This window comes from Chelmon rostratus, chromosome 7 (assembly GCF_017976325.1).
Source record: "Chelmon rostratus isolate fCheRos1 chromosome 7, fCheRos1.pri, whole genome shotgun sequence".
NCBI classification, from domain to species: domain Eukaryota; kingdom Metazoa; phylum Chordata; class Actinopteri; order Chaetodontiformes; family Chaetodontidae; genus Chelmon; species Chelmon rostratus.
This window is the reverse complement of record NC_055664.1, coordinates 2,431,637-2,449,660: the sequence shown is the minus strand read 5'-3', so window position 1 is coordinate 2,449,660 and position 18,024 is coordinate 2,431,637. Positions and strand designations below refer to the sequence as shown.

General features: G+C 43.2%; 1 protein-coding gene across 1 annotated transcript; it reads right to left on the bottom strand.

The window, feature by feature from the left end:
• Positions 1-10,041: 10,041 nt before the first annotated feature.
• Positions 10,042-16,926, bottom strand: lhx1a (LIM homeobox 1a). The gene is made up of 5 exons (XM_041941290.1): positions 16,757-16,926; positions 14,631-14,854; positions 13,608-13,891; positions 11,449-11,614; positions 10,042-10,421 (listed from the first exon to the last, which is right to left on the bottom strand). Exons 1-5 carry the CDS (start codon positions 16,924-16,926, stop codon positions 10,042-10,044), a joined length of 1,224 nt encoding a protein of 407 aa, XP_041797224.1.
• Positions 16,927-18,024: the final 1,098 nt, after the last annotated feature.

Below are 18,024 nucleotides of genomic sequence, written 5' to 3'. Positions count from 1 at the left end.
AGTTGCGGACCGAGCTGATGGAGCTGAACACTTGCAGTGTCTGTCTCATTCAAACACAGACACTCCCTCTCCAGGCCAAACCAAGTCCACAGTAGGTTGCTTTAGCCAGAATCATCAAATCAGAAAAAGTCAGCACTTCTCGCAAACCTTTCGACACATTAAGCTGATGCACCCTAAAGACAGGAAGGAGGACTGGAGGAATGTATGACATCATCATTATGACATCACACGTAACAGCTGTGGGGGAGCACTTCATCAGTGAAACAGCAAGACAAGAGACTGAGGGAAGAGCAGAAACAGACAACATCAGCTGTCTGTGAATACCAGAGCAAAACCACTCACAGCATCCGCTGTGAAGAGGTCCAAGGTCATCAGCAAGGAGTCAGTGGACGACCGGATAAACATCAAGGAGGACATTCACAGCTAGCGCCACTGACCATCTTTGAACAGAGACAGGGGATACTATCTTGGCCAACAACTGAACCATGTCAGCAGAGAAAACTCCATTTACTGCTGAATGCTGTGAGAAGCTCAAGAAGAAGCTAATGAAAGGATCTTAAAATTATGTTCTCAAACTTCTGTTTCCAAGGTCAAGAATGAACAAATTTGATTTAAATCAGGCACTCTAATTAAAGTATAAAGTAAGAATATGACCAATTCATCCCAACGTAAGACATTTGTTTAATATTTGGTGCTACAGACAATTTGCTTGGCCCTCAAATACTTACTTCAAATTAAGTAAGTATACTTCAATACTTACTTAATAGTGATTATGTATGATGTTGCACTATAGAAACCTCAGGGCTCGACAAGGATGTCACTTTTTTATTTACAGGAATTAATCAGTGGAATGCAGAGTAACTTAGAAGACATTTGGCATTTTATGCTTCTCAGAGTAAATCAGGGTGTTACTTTCACAACTGACGTGATCCACTGAAGCTATTGACCTGATGCTCAAATGGGAAACATCATTTGTTTATTGCTTCCCTCTGCAAGGGTTGCTTGCCCATTCTCATAACTGTATATGTACACAGAGCACTCAATACTCATCTGTACACACAGTGACAACTTAGGGGCCAGATTAGTGCATGTGTAATATCCACCCTCCACCAAAGTGAACTAATTGTCTATTGGCTTTAAATTGATTAGGCATGTCTCGAGTTTTAGTTGCAAATCTCCCTCTAATCCAGGTATTTCCCTCTTAGGATAAGCATGGGATTGCTTTAATTAGCAACATGGTCATTCATGTGTGTTGGGTACAGTAACATGGCAACGAACACCTGGAGCTGAAGTTAGCTACAGTGTGTTTGGGTGATAAGGGCTTTCTATGGTGGTACATTTAGCTACTTGCTCAAATAAACTCAGATAATGCCACAGTAGAAAATGCTAAGCTGGCAGAAAATAACAAAAATCAATTTGCCCAGGAGACACTTAAAGCACTGAACAATTCTAAAAATGAGAGTGTTGCAGCTTTGGTTTTTGGTCTTTGGGGTTTCCTAGTTCTAATACATATTTGTTGTGTCTAAGAGATAAGATATGTAGCTTCTAATTGTAGATCCCTAAACACAAAGCTTCATAAGGTTATGGATTCCTGTCTATACATGTGTTCCAGGTGCTTTCAGGGGTTGCTGGCAGTTCTGTTGATTGTGACTGTGTGTTGATTGGTCAAGGTGAAGTGTCGTCACTTTGCAACAAGGACAACTACAACAAACATCAACCATTTTACTGCTGTATCTGTATCGACCAAGACAACCATTCTACAGCATGAAGAAGAAGAATGGAAAACGATTGTTGGACAAACCAACATGACCGGCTTAGTAATGAGGGCAGCTCGGAGAGAGCTAGAGTTAATGTTAGGAACCAGGTGAACCAGAATCACCTCTGGCATCAGCGACTAGACAAAACACTAGGAAAGCAATATGCACAGAGGGGAAAACTGATAAACAACAAAATTGTGTGGCGGGTGGTTCAAAAATGCAGTGAAAGCACAAGGGAGAATCTACTTCCAAAGCCTCACAACTTCTTCAAGGTCCAGGTTAGGGGAAGCCCCCGGTTACAGATTGTTAAGTTCCTGCAGTGGAAAAGGACTGTCAGTGGCAAAGCCATTAAAATCTGTCCTGAATGAGTGATGGTGGAAGTGAAAAGTAGGCTCACATCAACTAAGTCTAGGCACCACTTTAAGCTGATGTGAATTATTGTAAGGGAAATTTGTAGTATACACAATAATAGCTAAGAACATATTCCACACTAAGAATAATATGCATGTATCTGTCATTATCTTGTTTTTTCGTCTCTGCTAACGCCACTGCAGGTTTACAGAAGACAGCCATGTGTTTCTTCAATACATACTTGCACAAGGTTCTTTACACTTTCCAGCGACAAGCTTCATCAGGTGGATGTAATGCTCAGAGGGTTTACACCCTCTCCTAGAAAGGCCACCCTGCTCTGCTTAAGCTAATCAGTAGGAGCTGCATTGTCAAGGTCATGTTCGCTCACTGGCTCTCCACCCACTGGAAAAAGGGTAAACCTTCGACCTATAAAATATCTGGAAAAGGCAGAGTTTGCTGAGATGAGTTTAACTTCTTTCAATCACAACAGTGAGCTTCATAGGATTGTGGAGCTGGAATTGGAACGCTGTGAATGTAGCATGGTTTGTCACATCATGGTATAATTAAGTAAGAGGGTCTGTCCTGGTGATCACTCGCTGGCCGTCACAGCACCACTGTTCCCCTCCACTCACCTCATATGCCTGTAATCTGAACTTCATCACTTTGATAGTTATTGTAGAAACTTTGATATGATACAGATGAAAGACACAAATTAAATGCATCTGTGGTTTGCACAAACGTACAATGCCAACATTTTATTGTGGCACGTTGGCTGGCTGGACAGGCAGGGAATGACAAGATGAAATGATGGGAAATGTTGGAAACAGGCAGGCACAGGCAACAAACAACCATGGACATCACACATCTCCACCCTGGTAAGACAAGCTCAGAAATGGCTGTATTTGTAAAGGGAACTTTAGAAATTACCATGTCAATTTCTTGTTAACTTTTACAGAAAAACATGGAAAAATCACAAATTGGCATGAGATGTGGTTAGCCCAGGACAAGAGGGCGGTCATCATTGGTACCCATCTACTAAGCATTAGCGATATCACTGGGGTGAGGTGAGGTGCCTGCACAGAGCCCAAAGGATACTAAAATATGATACCCTCCCCAGCAACAGCCTGTTCATCCTGCTGTCATCTGGCAAGCGATACAGAAGTACCTGTGGCCTTGCCACCAGACTACAGAGCAGCTTCTTTCCTTAGTCTGTAAGACTCCCCAATTCATCCTCCACACTCCACCATGGATGGTAGTTTATTTTTATGACCTATTATTTTTCATCTATTTGTTTTGTGAGTAGAATAAGGGGACTACAACAAGCATTTCATTGTATAACCCTGTGTTGTGGAATGGTAAATTAATAAACCTTTTATCTTGAAATGGACAAAAAAGTTTTGTGTGGGATCAGACGACAAACCGTTTTGCTGAAGAAACCCAAAGAGAAGTTCAAAGCAGCATGTTCATATATAGTCTGAATATAGTGCAGGTTTCCTATTGTTTTAAATTGTGTGAGTACTGTGCACAATAATGGACACACTCATCAGAGCTCTTTCAAACAAAATGCATTTCCAACCAACATATTCATGAAAGGAAACACAGTAACCAGCTTGTGCGAATTGTAAACAGATATTGCGCTTAAGTGTGTATTCCATGTAATATCCCGATGGGAAATTGCCAGTGCAATCATACACAAACAACTCATTGAGAAAACCCTTGCCCTGAGCAAAAAACACAGCAGTTGGTCTCCAATATGTGAATGACAAATGAATATCACTCAGTGGGTCAGATGGTGTAGACACACTCCATGCTCTGTGCTAATCAGGCCAACCTACAGACCTCACATACCATCAGGACATCCTGCAGGGGGAAATTAGTACTTTCCACTTTGCTAAACGAGTATACTTTCCTCCCTGTGTGTGTGCATTGTTTGTTACATGGGCAATTTCTTTATGTAAATTGTACTACAATGGGCTACATACCAATTATAAGTAAAACATTCACTTTTATAGTGGTTCTGAATAGCAAATTAGAGGTACATTTATGCACATTTTCTCAGGGGCAAGCCACACTGAAGGCAGAAAATAAGCACAATCTATACCATGATTTATTCATCAGTTACAGGTAAAACTGTGAGCAAGTTAGCTACCTTTTCACTGCATTAGTGTAAGGCTAACATTACCAGCGCAAAACACAATATGGAAAGTAGCAAATGATAACCACAAAAAGTGTCACAATAGTTGGTAATTTGCTTTGAGATGAGGGTTCTAAAGGGCATAACAGCTGAAGAGGAGTTTTGCAGAATTGCAACAATAGCAAAATGTGGAATTGTTTGATATTTAAATGGAGAAAATCTCAAAAGATTATGAAACTACACACAGACAGCCTGCAGACAAAGAGGGATGGCCAACACCAAAAGCAACACAATCAATTACTGCACAAGTATTGTAAGTACTGCAGTCAGGCACTCACTTGCTGTCAATTGGCCTTCAATCTGACCTTTGAGTAGTGATTATATATGTAGTCACTCAGTTAGTTAGTGCTCCCTACATGCACTGTTTATTTCAGTGGGTCTCCCCTGCACCTCTTTTGCTTTTTGTTTCTGCTGTGGTTCAACTCCTCCAGTAAAAATTACAATTGGCTCCAACCTTCAACAAAATCTCTGTTGAAGTCGACGTAGAATAATGTAGCTAAAAGCCTGTATATTCTCACAGAAATATTCTAGCAGCTAAACTGCTTCACATAATGCTATGGCAGCAAACTCTTAACAGGGTTTTCACTCTGAATTCCTGAGCCACCACAGGAGAACATTGGGTGGAGATTGGGATTGACCTGACCCTGGTTAAGGGTTGACCTTGAAGAAGCACCAGGTCAAGATCAGGGTTAAGAGCTGAATGAAGCTCTGGTCATGACTCTGGGGTCAAAGTTCAGTGATTAGTCAATTAGAATGTATGAGGATATCACAGCTTTTTATAACTGGAACTGCTGACCCACCATTTAGGATAATATGAGTTTAGATTCCTTTCAATTCTCGTCATTGTAAATTGTATACCACAATAAGTCCCATCAAACTAATGCAAATGATTCAGAACATAATGTACATTCTTGGGTTTTGTTCATTTTGCAGGTGGAGATTTGGCCCCTTTAACCCTACTAACCTAACCCTATAAATGGAACAGACAAAATAATACAGACAAGATAAGGCAGAGAAAAAGAAGACTACAACACAATTCAACTACACAGTTGAATCGACACCTCTCTAAAACAGGTTCAACAAAAATGGATCATTGTAACCTTCATGAAAGGAGGAATTACTGCAGAACTGTTGTATAACACTGCGTAAGTTTAAGTTCGGTGTACCTTCTAAACTACCAACTAGTGTAAAGGAGCATGACGTTATGAGCTATCATTTGTCTTTACTTCATAAGGCTAAAGGTACAGTTTGTGTGAGGAGATCACCTTGGATACTTTCCAAGTGTGCACAATTTTCATTTTATTTTAACTGAATGGAGCAACCCCAGATTCTGCAGCCTCATGACTATCACAGATTTCGTGCAGGAAAGGATTTTTTTTTTTTCTTGAAAAGAGCTACAGTATGACAGTTTTGATGTTCAGAGTAGAAAAGAATACTTCCTTGTCCGACTCTAGGTTGAAACCCTCTTTAATGATATCTCTAAGGGGGAATCAGGGATTATTTGTAAGAAAATACCTGTGAACATTACTTAAACTGTAAAAGGAATGGTCATATTAATTAAACATTCCCTTCTGTCTTTATTCTTTTTGGCTACATCCACACTAAAGCGTTTTCATTTTAAAATGCATCACTTTTTTCTACCTTTCTTTTTGAACACCTGAAATGAAGACTTTTAAAAAAGCTGCTGACCCCATTTTAGTCTGAAAACTCCAGGATGCTTTTTAGTCTGGATGACCGGAAATGGAGACTTTTGAAAATGATGACACCCATTTTCGTGTCCTTCCCTGATTCGTCACGCATCTATCATGTGACCCTTTTCCAGAAGAAAAAACCTCAGCCTTGACTTCCAGCAGTTAATTCTACACGGACAACAAACTACAGGCATCACTCACCTCGTTGCTGGTCCAAGCAAAGGAATCTCTGGTCTTACTTTTCGCCATTGATGTTCTTTCGTAGCATTTTGTGCAACTAAGCAACCAACCGCAGAGTAGATATTCTGCTTCTCCACATGCTCGGCGTACGTGGATGGTCATGTGACATACCTTTTTGTATGGCCAGGGATTTTTTCCGAAACCGTGCTGAAGCGCTCGTCTGGACGGAGATCTTCATCATTTTACTCTTTTAAAATGAAAACATGTTAGTTTGGACGTAGTCTGAGAGGGGGAGGAGGAAGTGTAAAGAGTAGTGAGGTGGCAAAACAAACAGCTTGTCAGCAGAGGTCTGCTTATCAGGCTGCTACATGACTGTGTATCACCCACTCGCTGAGTATTGAGCCAGGGAAATGTGGCTCAGCGATCAACTAGCCCGCTCCATTGATTAACAGCGCGTTCTCATTCCTGGCCAAGAAATTGGCTTCCCCCTACATGTGTCGTTTGTTTGAGACGAAACGAGGACCGGTGCCATGTGTGTGTGTGCTTACGCTCGCTCTGAGGAGAGGGTTCACTTCCAGCTGAGCCACTCTGCATTTAAAGCTAGCAGCCAAATGCTTCTTATATGGAGAGGGGCTCTAAAAAAACCCCTTCTCATTTTGAACGCAAGTATCTCAGTGTTTGCCTGCTGGGCCTGATCCTCCTATTGGCTCAATATTTTTGCCCCTGTTGTACCCTAAAGTAAACCATTTTGTACAACCCCCTCCTTCCTCTGAGCATTTATCCCCCCGTCACCCCTCTCATCACACACTTGCACATACAGTACACTTATTTTGGATCCCAGTGGGTGTGTGGGCTATTCAAACGTCCTGACTGAGAGATTTAAAATGTCATTTTAAACCCATTCAACGCTCTTATGGCTTGTTTTATTTTTTACACTACAAGGTCAGTTTGCACCAACAGCTGATGAGCAATCAATAGGAGATTTGAATTCAAAGAGCCGTGGCCTCGGGGGCGGTCAGTTGCCGGTGCATGGTGTTACCACAGGGGGGGCTAAGCCCAGGGGCTCAACAGAGACCTATATCCTTCCACAAGCCCTCCACCCCCACCTTCCACCCCACCTCCCCAAGCTTGGTTAACTCTCAAGACCATGATTAATTCATGGTGGATTACAGTCTGGAGGCAGGGGAGAAAACTGGGATTGCATACGGTCCTAACTGCACATGCAAGGTTTGGGAGATAAAGGTTCCCCCGGATTCACGCCACAATCCCAAGGCCTGACTCGTTTCCCTACAAGTATGAATAATTTGTTCATCCTTCCCGCAAAAGCCTCAGTGTTTGGGCTTCTTGATTATTATTACGATGATGTTAGTTGAAATAAGTTGGGAGAGGTCCCCCCCCCCAGCCGTCAGACCGCACCGCGAACAGTAAGCTGCAGAGAATAATAATGTAGGAGCGAGCTAATAAAAGCATAACAAGCAGGAGAGCTGCGGTCACGGAAATTTCATCATTGTCCTTCACAGTCGCACAGCTAACTGCTTATGATTAGTTGACGACCTCGAGTGACTGAACGGAAGATTCTGAGGCTGGAGCCATAGTGGTTGGGGAAAGAAGTGGCATCAGCATAAGTTGTGAATTCACTCCCCCTTGTGTCGGCTGCAGCAAGCCAGTCCACCAGCAGAAAACTTTTTTCTTCTTCAAACCCTTGTTCTATTTGTCTATGAATTGCTCCTCTAGCCATCGTGATCTGGTGCGAGGCTGGAGCATTCAGGGAAAAGAGAAAATCCTTTGTTGACAATTTACGATTAGCATCACAAAACTCATACTGCAAAGTGTGACTCTGTAGCTTGTTCCTGCTACTGAAGTTCTCATTCAGACTCCTTTTTTCTTTGCATGTCTTTTCAGCACTTTTGGCTAACTGCCGTTTCAATTTCACCCAATGTTTTTGAATAACATTAATCAGAATCAACAAATGTTTACCTGTCATCATGTCAGCAAAGGCCAATTATTTCACACTCCAAGTGAATGGAAAATTAGACATGTAGACAAAAAGCATTCATTATGAAATGAGTGACACTGGCCTGATAAGCACCTCACAGAGAGCCCTGTGATGTGTGGCTGCACTGACGCCGGGCGATACGTAACTCGGTAATGTAAGGGCATACTGTAAGATAGCTGCTCCAAAGAAAATATGTTCATAAGTATATTTTCTAGTTTTATTAGAAACACATTTTTGTCAACATGTTGTATTTATACAGTGAATGGTCTAATATGCACTGGAGGTCACATAAGCTTAGGTTTATTGGAACAGTAAAAGACATACCATGAGGGCTTGATATTCAAAGAGATGTAGCAGCTACTAGCTGCATATTTGACCATCAATTTTTAATAGTTTGGATTTTTCTCCTTCAAAGACACAAAAATAAAACCTGTCTAAGTATGTTATATTAACAATTTTATGAATGTATCGTCAGCAGACTAAAAAATTAAGAAGTCAATTACTCCTTTTAACACTTACATTTCGTCTCAACACGTTCTGCAGATGATGGTGCAAAGCACTTTAACAGTATTTGTGCTATTTTTTTTAATTTGGTAAATGTCTACTTAACTTATGTTTTTATTTTTTTTAACCTTTTTTTGTAAACAACATCTTGTACAAACTAGCACAGTGAACCACAACCCCAGCAAATTTGTTTTTATCTTCATACAATATAAATGAAATCAATACAAAAGTTTGGTTGGTTGCTTGGAACATTTTTATATGGATCGAGAGGTTCTAAAACATGGTTTTCGAGACTTCTGGACTCCTGAATTAAATAGATTACGTAAACAGTTGACTGTTCTAAGTCCCATTTAGAACCCCAGTAGAAGATTTTTAGAAGGTAGACTTCATTTCAACATTTCAAGTTCACTTCCATTTTAAATAAAGGGTTTGCAATCTGTCGAGGGTTTTTACTGTTTGCCTTTTGAAGGCGGCCTTCATCAGATTTGGTGGAAATTCTGAAACCAAGAAAAGAAAAAAAAAAGAGAAACAAATAGTCCAGACGGAGGAAAAATTGTCATTTCCTCTGGCCTTCGGAAAAATAGTGTCAAAAAGGTTAAGTGTCAATATGGCAGAGCCTTGAGAGGCAAAGAGGTCTGAGGAGCTTCTGAATAAATACAAGGGACAAGTCTAGTGCCTCGAACATAGTCTGAATGCCGCTCAGCCTTCCTACAGTGCCAGGTCAGCACACAACCAACCATCGGCCCCTTTATTCTCTCTCTGTAAAGCTATTGAAGTCTTTGACAGTAGCTAATGATGTTTTTGTGTTCGGGACATACTATAGGAGATTTCGAAGGGTTGTTTTTTACCCCACCGGTGAGTGTTAGGGGGTTTGGTCATGATGCCCGACCACTGACAGGAGTCAGGAGGGGTGACAGGGTGCCCCAGGGGCCCAAAGAAAGGGGGGTGAATGGAGGGCACTTCAGCAGTCTTGCCCTGTTCTTTTTTTTTTTTTAAGTCCAGTTTTGGATGCAGGGTGGGACGGAAAGGGGGGGGGGGGGGGGGGGGGGGGGGGGGGGGGGGGCGCGAAAGAAGCAATTGAAACACCTAAACACAATACTGAAGACAATGTTTTTGAGCAGAATTTTTTATGCCAAATAGGCTTTCCCCACCAAAAAGATTACCAAATCAAATGGGAAAATAAATAAATAAATAAATATGAAAACACCCCCCCCTCCCAAAAAAAAAACAACAACTGTGATTCGATGGCGTTGCCCTAACCCTGTCGATATCCATGTCCCTGTTCTTGACCCCAGGCCCCAACACCACCAAACCTCACCACCCTCTGTTACCGAATCTCTCGCCAGTAAAGTCCGCTCTCTCAAAAAGCTACCACACAGTGCCCTCGTTCATTTCCGAGGGCGGGTGGGACAGGTGGTTGTTGTATCCGCTGCCGTTCAGCGACAGTGAGGTAAAGGGCGGACTGGGGCCGAACACCTCGGAAGAGATGCTGTGCAGGGGCCCCGGGATGCCAGGCTCTGGGCTGGGAGATTCCCCCGGGTGGTGGGACATGATATCTGAGAAGCGCTGCACGTCGCTGGAGGGGTGGTGGCCCGGCAGGGGGTGGTCCATACCGCCGAGGGGGGTGCCCGTGGGGCCTGAGGAGGGCACGAAAGGGAGATCAACCGGGGTCTGGGCCTGTGAAGACGGAGGCCCCTGGGGGAAGAAGTCGTAGTTCCCTCCAGGGCCATAGTACTCGCTTTGATAATCTGCAGATCCAAAAGAAGAAGAAAAAATCAACGTTAGCGGAGAACAATGGAGTGCAGAAATAATCCCGGAGACATTGAGGAATTCATTGAATATACATAGCTTGATTTGTATGAGAGGGGGAGAGAGACCCTCGCCGTACAACATTAGTCACAGAGCACGTTACACTTAAATCAAAACTGCAATTGGGTGGGGAGAACAACGTGGCCACAAAATTAATTAAAATGGGGGCCATTTCATCAGTGATTCTACCTACTGAGACCGATTTTTTTCAATTCAGCAGAATATTATTAGACGTTTTGCTTCGGCAGAACGGACAAAGGCCCGAGCACAAATGGAATTCTCTGAAAATTATCAGATATTTCAAAGCATTCGAAAGAAGAGTGTAGCATCAAATCACAGAGATGTAAACTAATTTCACTGAAACTCGACTCAATGATCTCCAAACGCCTGGACGACGTGACCCAAACTGAACAATACAGCACAGCTTCTTTTCTTTTTAAAATAAGAGCCTCATTGCTGAATACCCAAAATGTGAAGCAAGCAGAGAAAATCATTGCATTGTATTTGTTTACATAAATGTTGCACTAATTTTGTGCTTTCATGAAAAGAACTTGGGAGACCAGACATATACAGGCCTGACATGGTGTATGTTTCCTGGAGGTGAAAGTGCCTTCACACAGTCAACAAAGACACAAATAAAACTGCTTTACTTGTTTTTGAGCGCCTAAACTGACCAAGTATAGCTGACAAAAGAGAACAGAAGCATTGTTTCATTTCGGCAGGAAACAGAAAAAAAAATTGCAGACAAACAGTAGAAATAAGCAAACATACAAGTCTGACTTTTAAAAATATCTGAAATGAAATGCGTGAAACTCATAGCAGCGACTCGAGGTGAAGCAAAAGGTGAAGAAAGCGAGCACCAAGCGTGAAGCGTCAATTAAACACGAAATAAAAAAGGAGAAAAAGACTTAGGACGACGTGAAAAAAAAAAGATTTTTGTTGTAATGAGCTAAATTATAAACATACCTCCATAGTAAGAGAAGGGCCCGTTCGGGATCAGCTCCCCGGGCTCCAGCCGGTCCACCAGCGTCCTCATCCGCCTCGGGCTGCGGAAAAACGCGTGCCTCCGGGCGCCCAGCGCGCTCAGCTGCTTCATGCGCCTCTCTTTGGAACGTCGGTTCTGGAACCAGACCTGGACCCACACACACACACACACACACACACACACACACACACACACACACACACAGGTCATTTCGTGTCGCTCAGCAAACATGCAGGAGGCTGCTGACGCCATTTTGATTGCACGTCAATATTATGTGTGGGAAGGTGAGTGAGGGGCGGGCTGGGGGCGGCGGTGGTGTGAATTTTAAGCGGCAGAAATGTATGAATAAACACGTAAACAAACAAAAAAGTGCGCACTGTGGATTTTTTTTTTTCAAATATGCAAATAAACCTCTGTGCAAATTCTCCCCCATACAGAAGAACGTGTAATGAGGTGTCATATTTACCTTGGCACCTGCACCGCGCGGCTTTCTTATTAGAGTAAATAACTGAGCTCTCGGAATGTTTTGCGGCGGACGTGATGAGCCGGTGCGTTAAATCCGTGCTGTGCCGGGCTGTGCGGTGCAGAGGACTGCGCCCAATTATCGTTACAGGAGCGAGAGTCACATCTAACCTCCCTAATGATCTTTTAACCCTCCATTTACTCCGACTGAAGGCTGCAGCAGCGGGGGCTTAAAATCTCCAATTAATAGTTAATAGGAGGGTTGTTACCAATATATTACGGGGCTCTTGGAGGTTATCATTTCCTAATCTATAGGCCAGCTTCCTTTAATTACGCTCTTCCCTTTTCCCTCGTGCTCATACATATTAGATACCCATACTCTACCACTTTCACTTTATCGCCATTAATCTGCTATGCTAAACCTTTCTACCTTTGATCAGCCCCGCAGCCTGAGCCACACCGTGAAACTTTCCTCGAGAAAGCAAAAACTGACATTTATGGAAGTGAAATAAAAATGCAGAAAAGCGCCAACTTTTTCCGGCACTGACTCTTATGATTCCTGAGGGGCAACACTATGTCGGCTCACAGATCTATGATTTACAGTCATCCCTATCAAGACTGTGCTGCGCCACATAAAACAACGGCTTTTTAAAAAAATGTATAAATCACCAAAAAGAACATGAAATAATCCCTCGTTCTATAGAATAATACTTAAAGTATTACCCTTAATAATAATAATAATAATAATAATAGTGTGTTGCCACTTGTCTGTGTCGCTCTTTGTTTAACTTAATGCGGCCCTGCTGTAATTCAGAGTTCTGCAGAGACAATCTGAAGACCCTTGAAACAGATTTCGGTCTTTCCACTTGGCTGGAAATGCTCACAGCATGGCTAAACGTGGTCGCAAAACGTGATGGCAGCGCTGTGCCAGGACTCCCAGCGCCTCCCAGCAGCCCAGCGCCAGTTGGCGACTTTGCCCCGTGTGAGCGCCAAGAATCAAAAATACCCATATAAATTACCCGTTTCCAAATCAACCTCGTCCGTCGGCCAATCTGTGGCTTAATGAATTCAACGTGAGCACGCAGTTTGAGGGGACGAGGCCTCCTTTAAAGAGGGGTGAAGGATGTGAGAGGGGGAGGCGAGGGGAAAGCTGATGCTGGGGGAGGTGGAGCCTCTCTGATGGGATGAGACCTGCACGGTCATGGCAGTCTGGCAGCCTGGCAGGGACATTTTACCATAAAATATAAGCTGTTACATCACACCTTTTAATGGGTTCGTAACACCCTATAAAACAGAAAAGGCGCGAGCTCACCTCCTCAACCTGTGGGTGTCCCCTGAATATTAATTTCATAATATTTCAGCTCATCTCAGACAGAAACAGAAGATCCACGTTTACATGACTTCCTATTGAACCGCTTATAAATTACAGGGGATGGTGAAACCGATAATTACACTAGCCTAGTGATTTTTTTTTTTTTTTGGGGGGGGGGGGCAAACGGACACCAGTTTGAGAAACACCCCCATTAATAAATAGGACGGGCTGTTATATGCCTGTAGCTCTTTATTTGGTGGTTAATGAATGAATTCGGGGTGAAATAAGAGCGATAATCCACTTGAACGCCCTGGATCTCCCGCGGGACCCCAGCCCGGTCTGGTTTCTAGGTAGATGTCCCTTTACCTGGATGACCCTCATGTTGAGGCCGGTCTCCTGGGCCAGCTGCTCCCTGATGTGTCTGGTGGGTTTGGGGGTGGCCGCGAACGCCGCCTTCAGCGTCTCCAGCTGCTTGGCCTTGATGGTGGTCCGCGGGCCGCGCCGCTTCCCTCCGAGGTTCTGGTCGTCGTTCTCGTTGTTAACCGTTTCTTTGTCGGACAGGGCGGCTATCTCCGTGTCCTTTAGGACCACGTCGTCCTGCAGCGGGTCTTGAGAGTCCGGCGATAAACTGGGGTCGCTGCATGCCGTTACTGGAGAAATGACGCATGAAAATTAGAATAAGCAGAGCCGTTCTCCAAAAACACTGCACTGAATTATTGCAGCGCTAAACTTCAGTGGAATAGAGCAGAATCAATCCTATAATAAATTAGAACAGAAAATAAACTGCATGTATGACTGTGAACGTGTCTGCAGGGATGTTGTGGTCAGTTCAAGGTGGCTGAACTATGACCTGGAGTCGGTGATGCGAACTATAAGCATCATTAATAAGAGACATTCTGAGTTTCTCCACTTGAAAACAGTCACTTTGGTTGTGTTTTATGTTTTACAGCATTAAGATTCATAGAAATACATAAATACGGGAACATTCTTTGGACAGATAAGAGGCTGCTGGTGTTTTTTTTTTTTTTTTTTTTTTTTTTTTGCAAAGAGACTTGAATATTAAGAAACCTAAAAATTGTAAATAAACGCAATAAAAATCTTATATGACAGATTATGGATCGAATAGTCAGCAATTTACAGGCCTGAATGCAGATCATAATCTCGACCGAAACTAAAAGGCTTAAACTGAAGATATTCTACATTTGGGGACAGAATGATCAATAGACAATAGACTTTTTCTGATTTCCATTCTCTGAATGCCATCTAAGTCCTGGTCATGGGAATGATGAAGCCACTGCGGGGCTGAACACATCACATCCATCACAATTTATCCCGCCTTGCACTCACACAAACACACGTACACACGCGCTCGCGGGGCTTCCTCCGTACCTGAGAGGAGGTTGGTGTCTTTTACACTGGCGTTGCTTAGGTAGTCGTCTTTGCAAACGAATTTATTCTCATCTATGATGTAGAGCTCCTCGCCGGTGGAGAGCTGCTTATTGCACATCATGCAGGTGAAGCAGTTGAGGTGAAACACTTTGCTCCTGGCTCTCCGGACCAGGTCGTTCGGAGAGATGCCCTGCGAACAACCGCCACACTTCGTGCCGAAACGCCTGCAGGAGGGAAAGGAGCGGGGATGATTATTGTTGCCAGATATATTTTACAGAAATCATTTCTGAGATTTAAACTATAACATCAACGTGCAGCCAGATTTGGTGAGAAGGCGGAGATGTTTCTGACGAAGCCTTATTTTACAAAATCAGTTTTTAAAACGCTGTTCACTCAGTATAGTTTGAAGTAAGAAAGAAATAGAGAATTTATAAGAGAGGCACTCATTTTTAAATCCTTCTTGAGAACTGCAACACGCAATTTGGGGACGAAAGTCGAATGATAAATCATTCTTAAAAATAACATTTACATACAATAAAATACAACTGGTGAAAAGAAGGTCTGTCGCTAAACTCCAGAACCCCAGAATATGGAGAGAAGAGAAGAGCTTCACAGGGACACTTCCACTTTAAAAGACGCATTTCAGGAGCTTTTTGGACCTTGTGCAATTTCCAGTGAATGAGCCGTTATGCTCAGTCCACAATGTTCTGTCAGATATAATAATAATAATAATAACAACAACAACAACAATAATAATAATAATAATAATAATAATAATAATAATAATAATAATAATAATAATACTGTGATTTGCTGTACGTGCGAATAAATTCTATACAAAGAACATTTGAGGAAAATTACGTTTTATAAATATCTTTAACTGGAAACGAAACGAACGTAAATTTAGAGATGTGCATGAGCTCGGTCTTATTTTTCCAAATCACTTTTTCAAATAAAAACATGATTTCCTTCCGCCAAAAGCCACTATACAACTATAGACACACTGAAGAGACTAGTTTGTATGGAATTGTTATTTTCTTATATATATATATATCGCTGCATCTCCAAACCTGCCGTGTTTCATGTTAGACTTTTTTTTTTACACGATGAAATCCAGTAAATGTTCAGGTGAATGCTCGAACACAGCAGGCTGCTTTGAATAATAAATCCTGGCACTGCCATTGACTTCACCGTTAAACAATGTGTATTGAGTGGTGTGCACTACTTGTTGACAGCACGTCTGTGATTGCATTGTCTGCGGACTTTATCTTTTCAACTAGTTTACTATTCAAATCCACTTATCACGTCCTTCCCAGTCGGACTGAGTAAACACACCGGGCCGCGGCTCCTCTGGTCCGGGTTTGATCCTGTGCGCTCCCCCGGCTGCCTGCACGCTGGAAATATACACCCCAAGTGTGATTTCCTCGATTTCCTAACAAACCGCCCCCTCTTCCCGCTGAGAGCGAGTGCACACGCGTTTAATGTTGCTGCCCCTCTTTTGTTGCTGTTTTGCATAAGAATCCAAATTAACAAGCTTTTAATTACTCGCTCCTAATCAAAGCTTATCGCCTCCAAGTCCTCTTTCACGCCTACAGGCACGGACAGGTCGGTTTATTCATTTATTTATTTAGCGTTCACTCTAAATACAACAGATGTGCTAACTTCTTTTAAGTAAAATAATAAGAATAATTTCTTTTGTTTTAGCTATTTGTCCGAAAAAAAAGCACAACAGGCGTTCTGGGGTTTTAAAATGCTTGGCATCTTTCTAGTGATTGATAAAGAACAGCACAGAACTAATTTTGAAGGTAAATGATATAGAAAATAGCAAGTTTGACCTGCAGTAAATCTGCAAAGGACTGAAAACTGTTTTAGTTCAGTTTTTGTTATTTTGAATGAACATTCAAATCATTTGTCTTATAATATGAGTGTCCCATGTTTTTTATGATGTGCCATCGCCATCTTTGCTCCTATGTTTAACTACTATTTTAATTTCTTTAGGCTACATAATTTCCTAAAGGCATATGAGCCTGAGTACCTGCTGTCTGCACAGTCCAGCTCCTGACATAAAACCAGACACATTCCACAACAAAACATAATGAATAGACACACACCTTCCCCGAGCTTACCTAAAGAAATCATTTTTGCAGTACAGTCTGCCCTCTCGAGAAAAACATTTCTCTGTCAAATTACACTTGCACTCGCAGCACTGCACGCACTTGACGTGCCAGGCTCTGTCCAGCACGTTGAGCAGAAAGCGGTCCAGAATAGGCCTCTCGCAGCCGGCGCAGTGGACCATGGCTTTGGCTGGGCAACAACCCCACAAACGAAGCACACACACAAACAAAATCAACAGCACAGGCCGAGCATTGACCGAGTATCTGCTTTCTCCCTCCCTGATTCGCCTGGAGCTCCCGGGTCAATGTGCGCGGAGAAGTCAGTCGATCAAGTGTCACCACAGATTTCTCCCTGCATGCGTAAAAAGGCTCAGCGTCCAAAAAAACACACAGGAAGCGATGGCGACCGCGTCCTCTCTCTCAGGTGAAAAAGCCACAATGAGAAAAATAAATTAACCAGTCCTTAATTGGATCCGGAGGCAAAACAGGCAATTTAACAAAAATGTAGGTTTCAACACAGGAAGCCGCGGATCGGCGCAGGCGAGAAGACCGGAGCCAGTTTGGTTGTCCCGGCGCTCTCAGAAGTGACGCATCGGCGGAGAGGAGCGTCGTGTGCCAGTCAGTGTTGGAAGAGACGTCTAATAAAATGCTTTTTGGGCAGAGCTGTCACACAATAAGACACGCACGCCTATAAATAATTCAGTGCACTTTGACATGGCAGCGTATCCACTGTTCAAAACCCGGCGAGAAACAAAATCACACACCCAAAAGATGGGGAAAAAGAAGTGTTTTCCCCTCTCGCTCTGTCCGATGATCCTGGACGTTTAGCTTGCGGTGGCGAAGGATGCTGGGATGCGCTGGCGGCTCCGGTAGTGCTCAGTGTGTATGCTGGGATGCCCTCAGTCTCCAGTACCGTGTGTATGCTGGGATGCGCTGTGTCTCTACACTGTCTTGCTCCTAAAGCTCCAGCCCAGCCTTATTCCCAGCCTCCTGACGTCAGGCCGCGGCCGGACCAATCAGCTCTGCGCCATGCCAGCAACCATCAAGCCGCCCCATCATAACCCAGCGAGGGCTCTGCCTGCTATTTATGCCACACACTCAAGACACCAATTGTCAAGAATTTCCCTGCAAACTGTCATATGTTAGTGAATGTGTTTGGAGAAAGCAGCCGCGGCGGAGGGCGAGCAGCGCGGAGGGAGAGACTCCACTTCTCAACTGCTGAACAAATTGTCTTCTGGGCATGAGGGGGGCATGAAGGAGGAATCTGAGCAGGTAGATAC

Excerpts from the sequence above, each read along its gene's own strand:
- lhx1a (XM_041941290.1), bottom strand. The coding sequence starts at position 16,926 with ATGGTCCACTGCGCCGGCTGCGAGAGGCCTATTCTGGACCGCTTTCTG. Across the intron at positions 13,892-14,630 it reads AGACACCAACCTCCTCTCAG|TAACGGCATGCAGCGACCCC; the intron begins GTACGGAGGAAG and ends TCATTTCTCCAG. Across the intron at positions 11,615-13,607 it reads TCAACATGAGGGTCATCCAG|GTCTGGTTCCAGAACCGACG; the intron begins GTAAAGGGACAT and ends GTGTGGGTCCAG.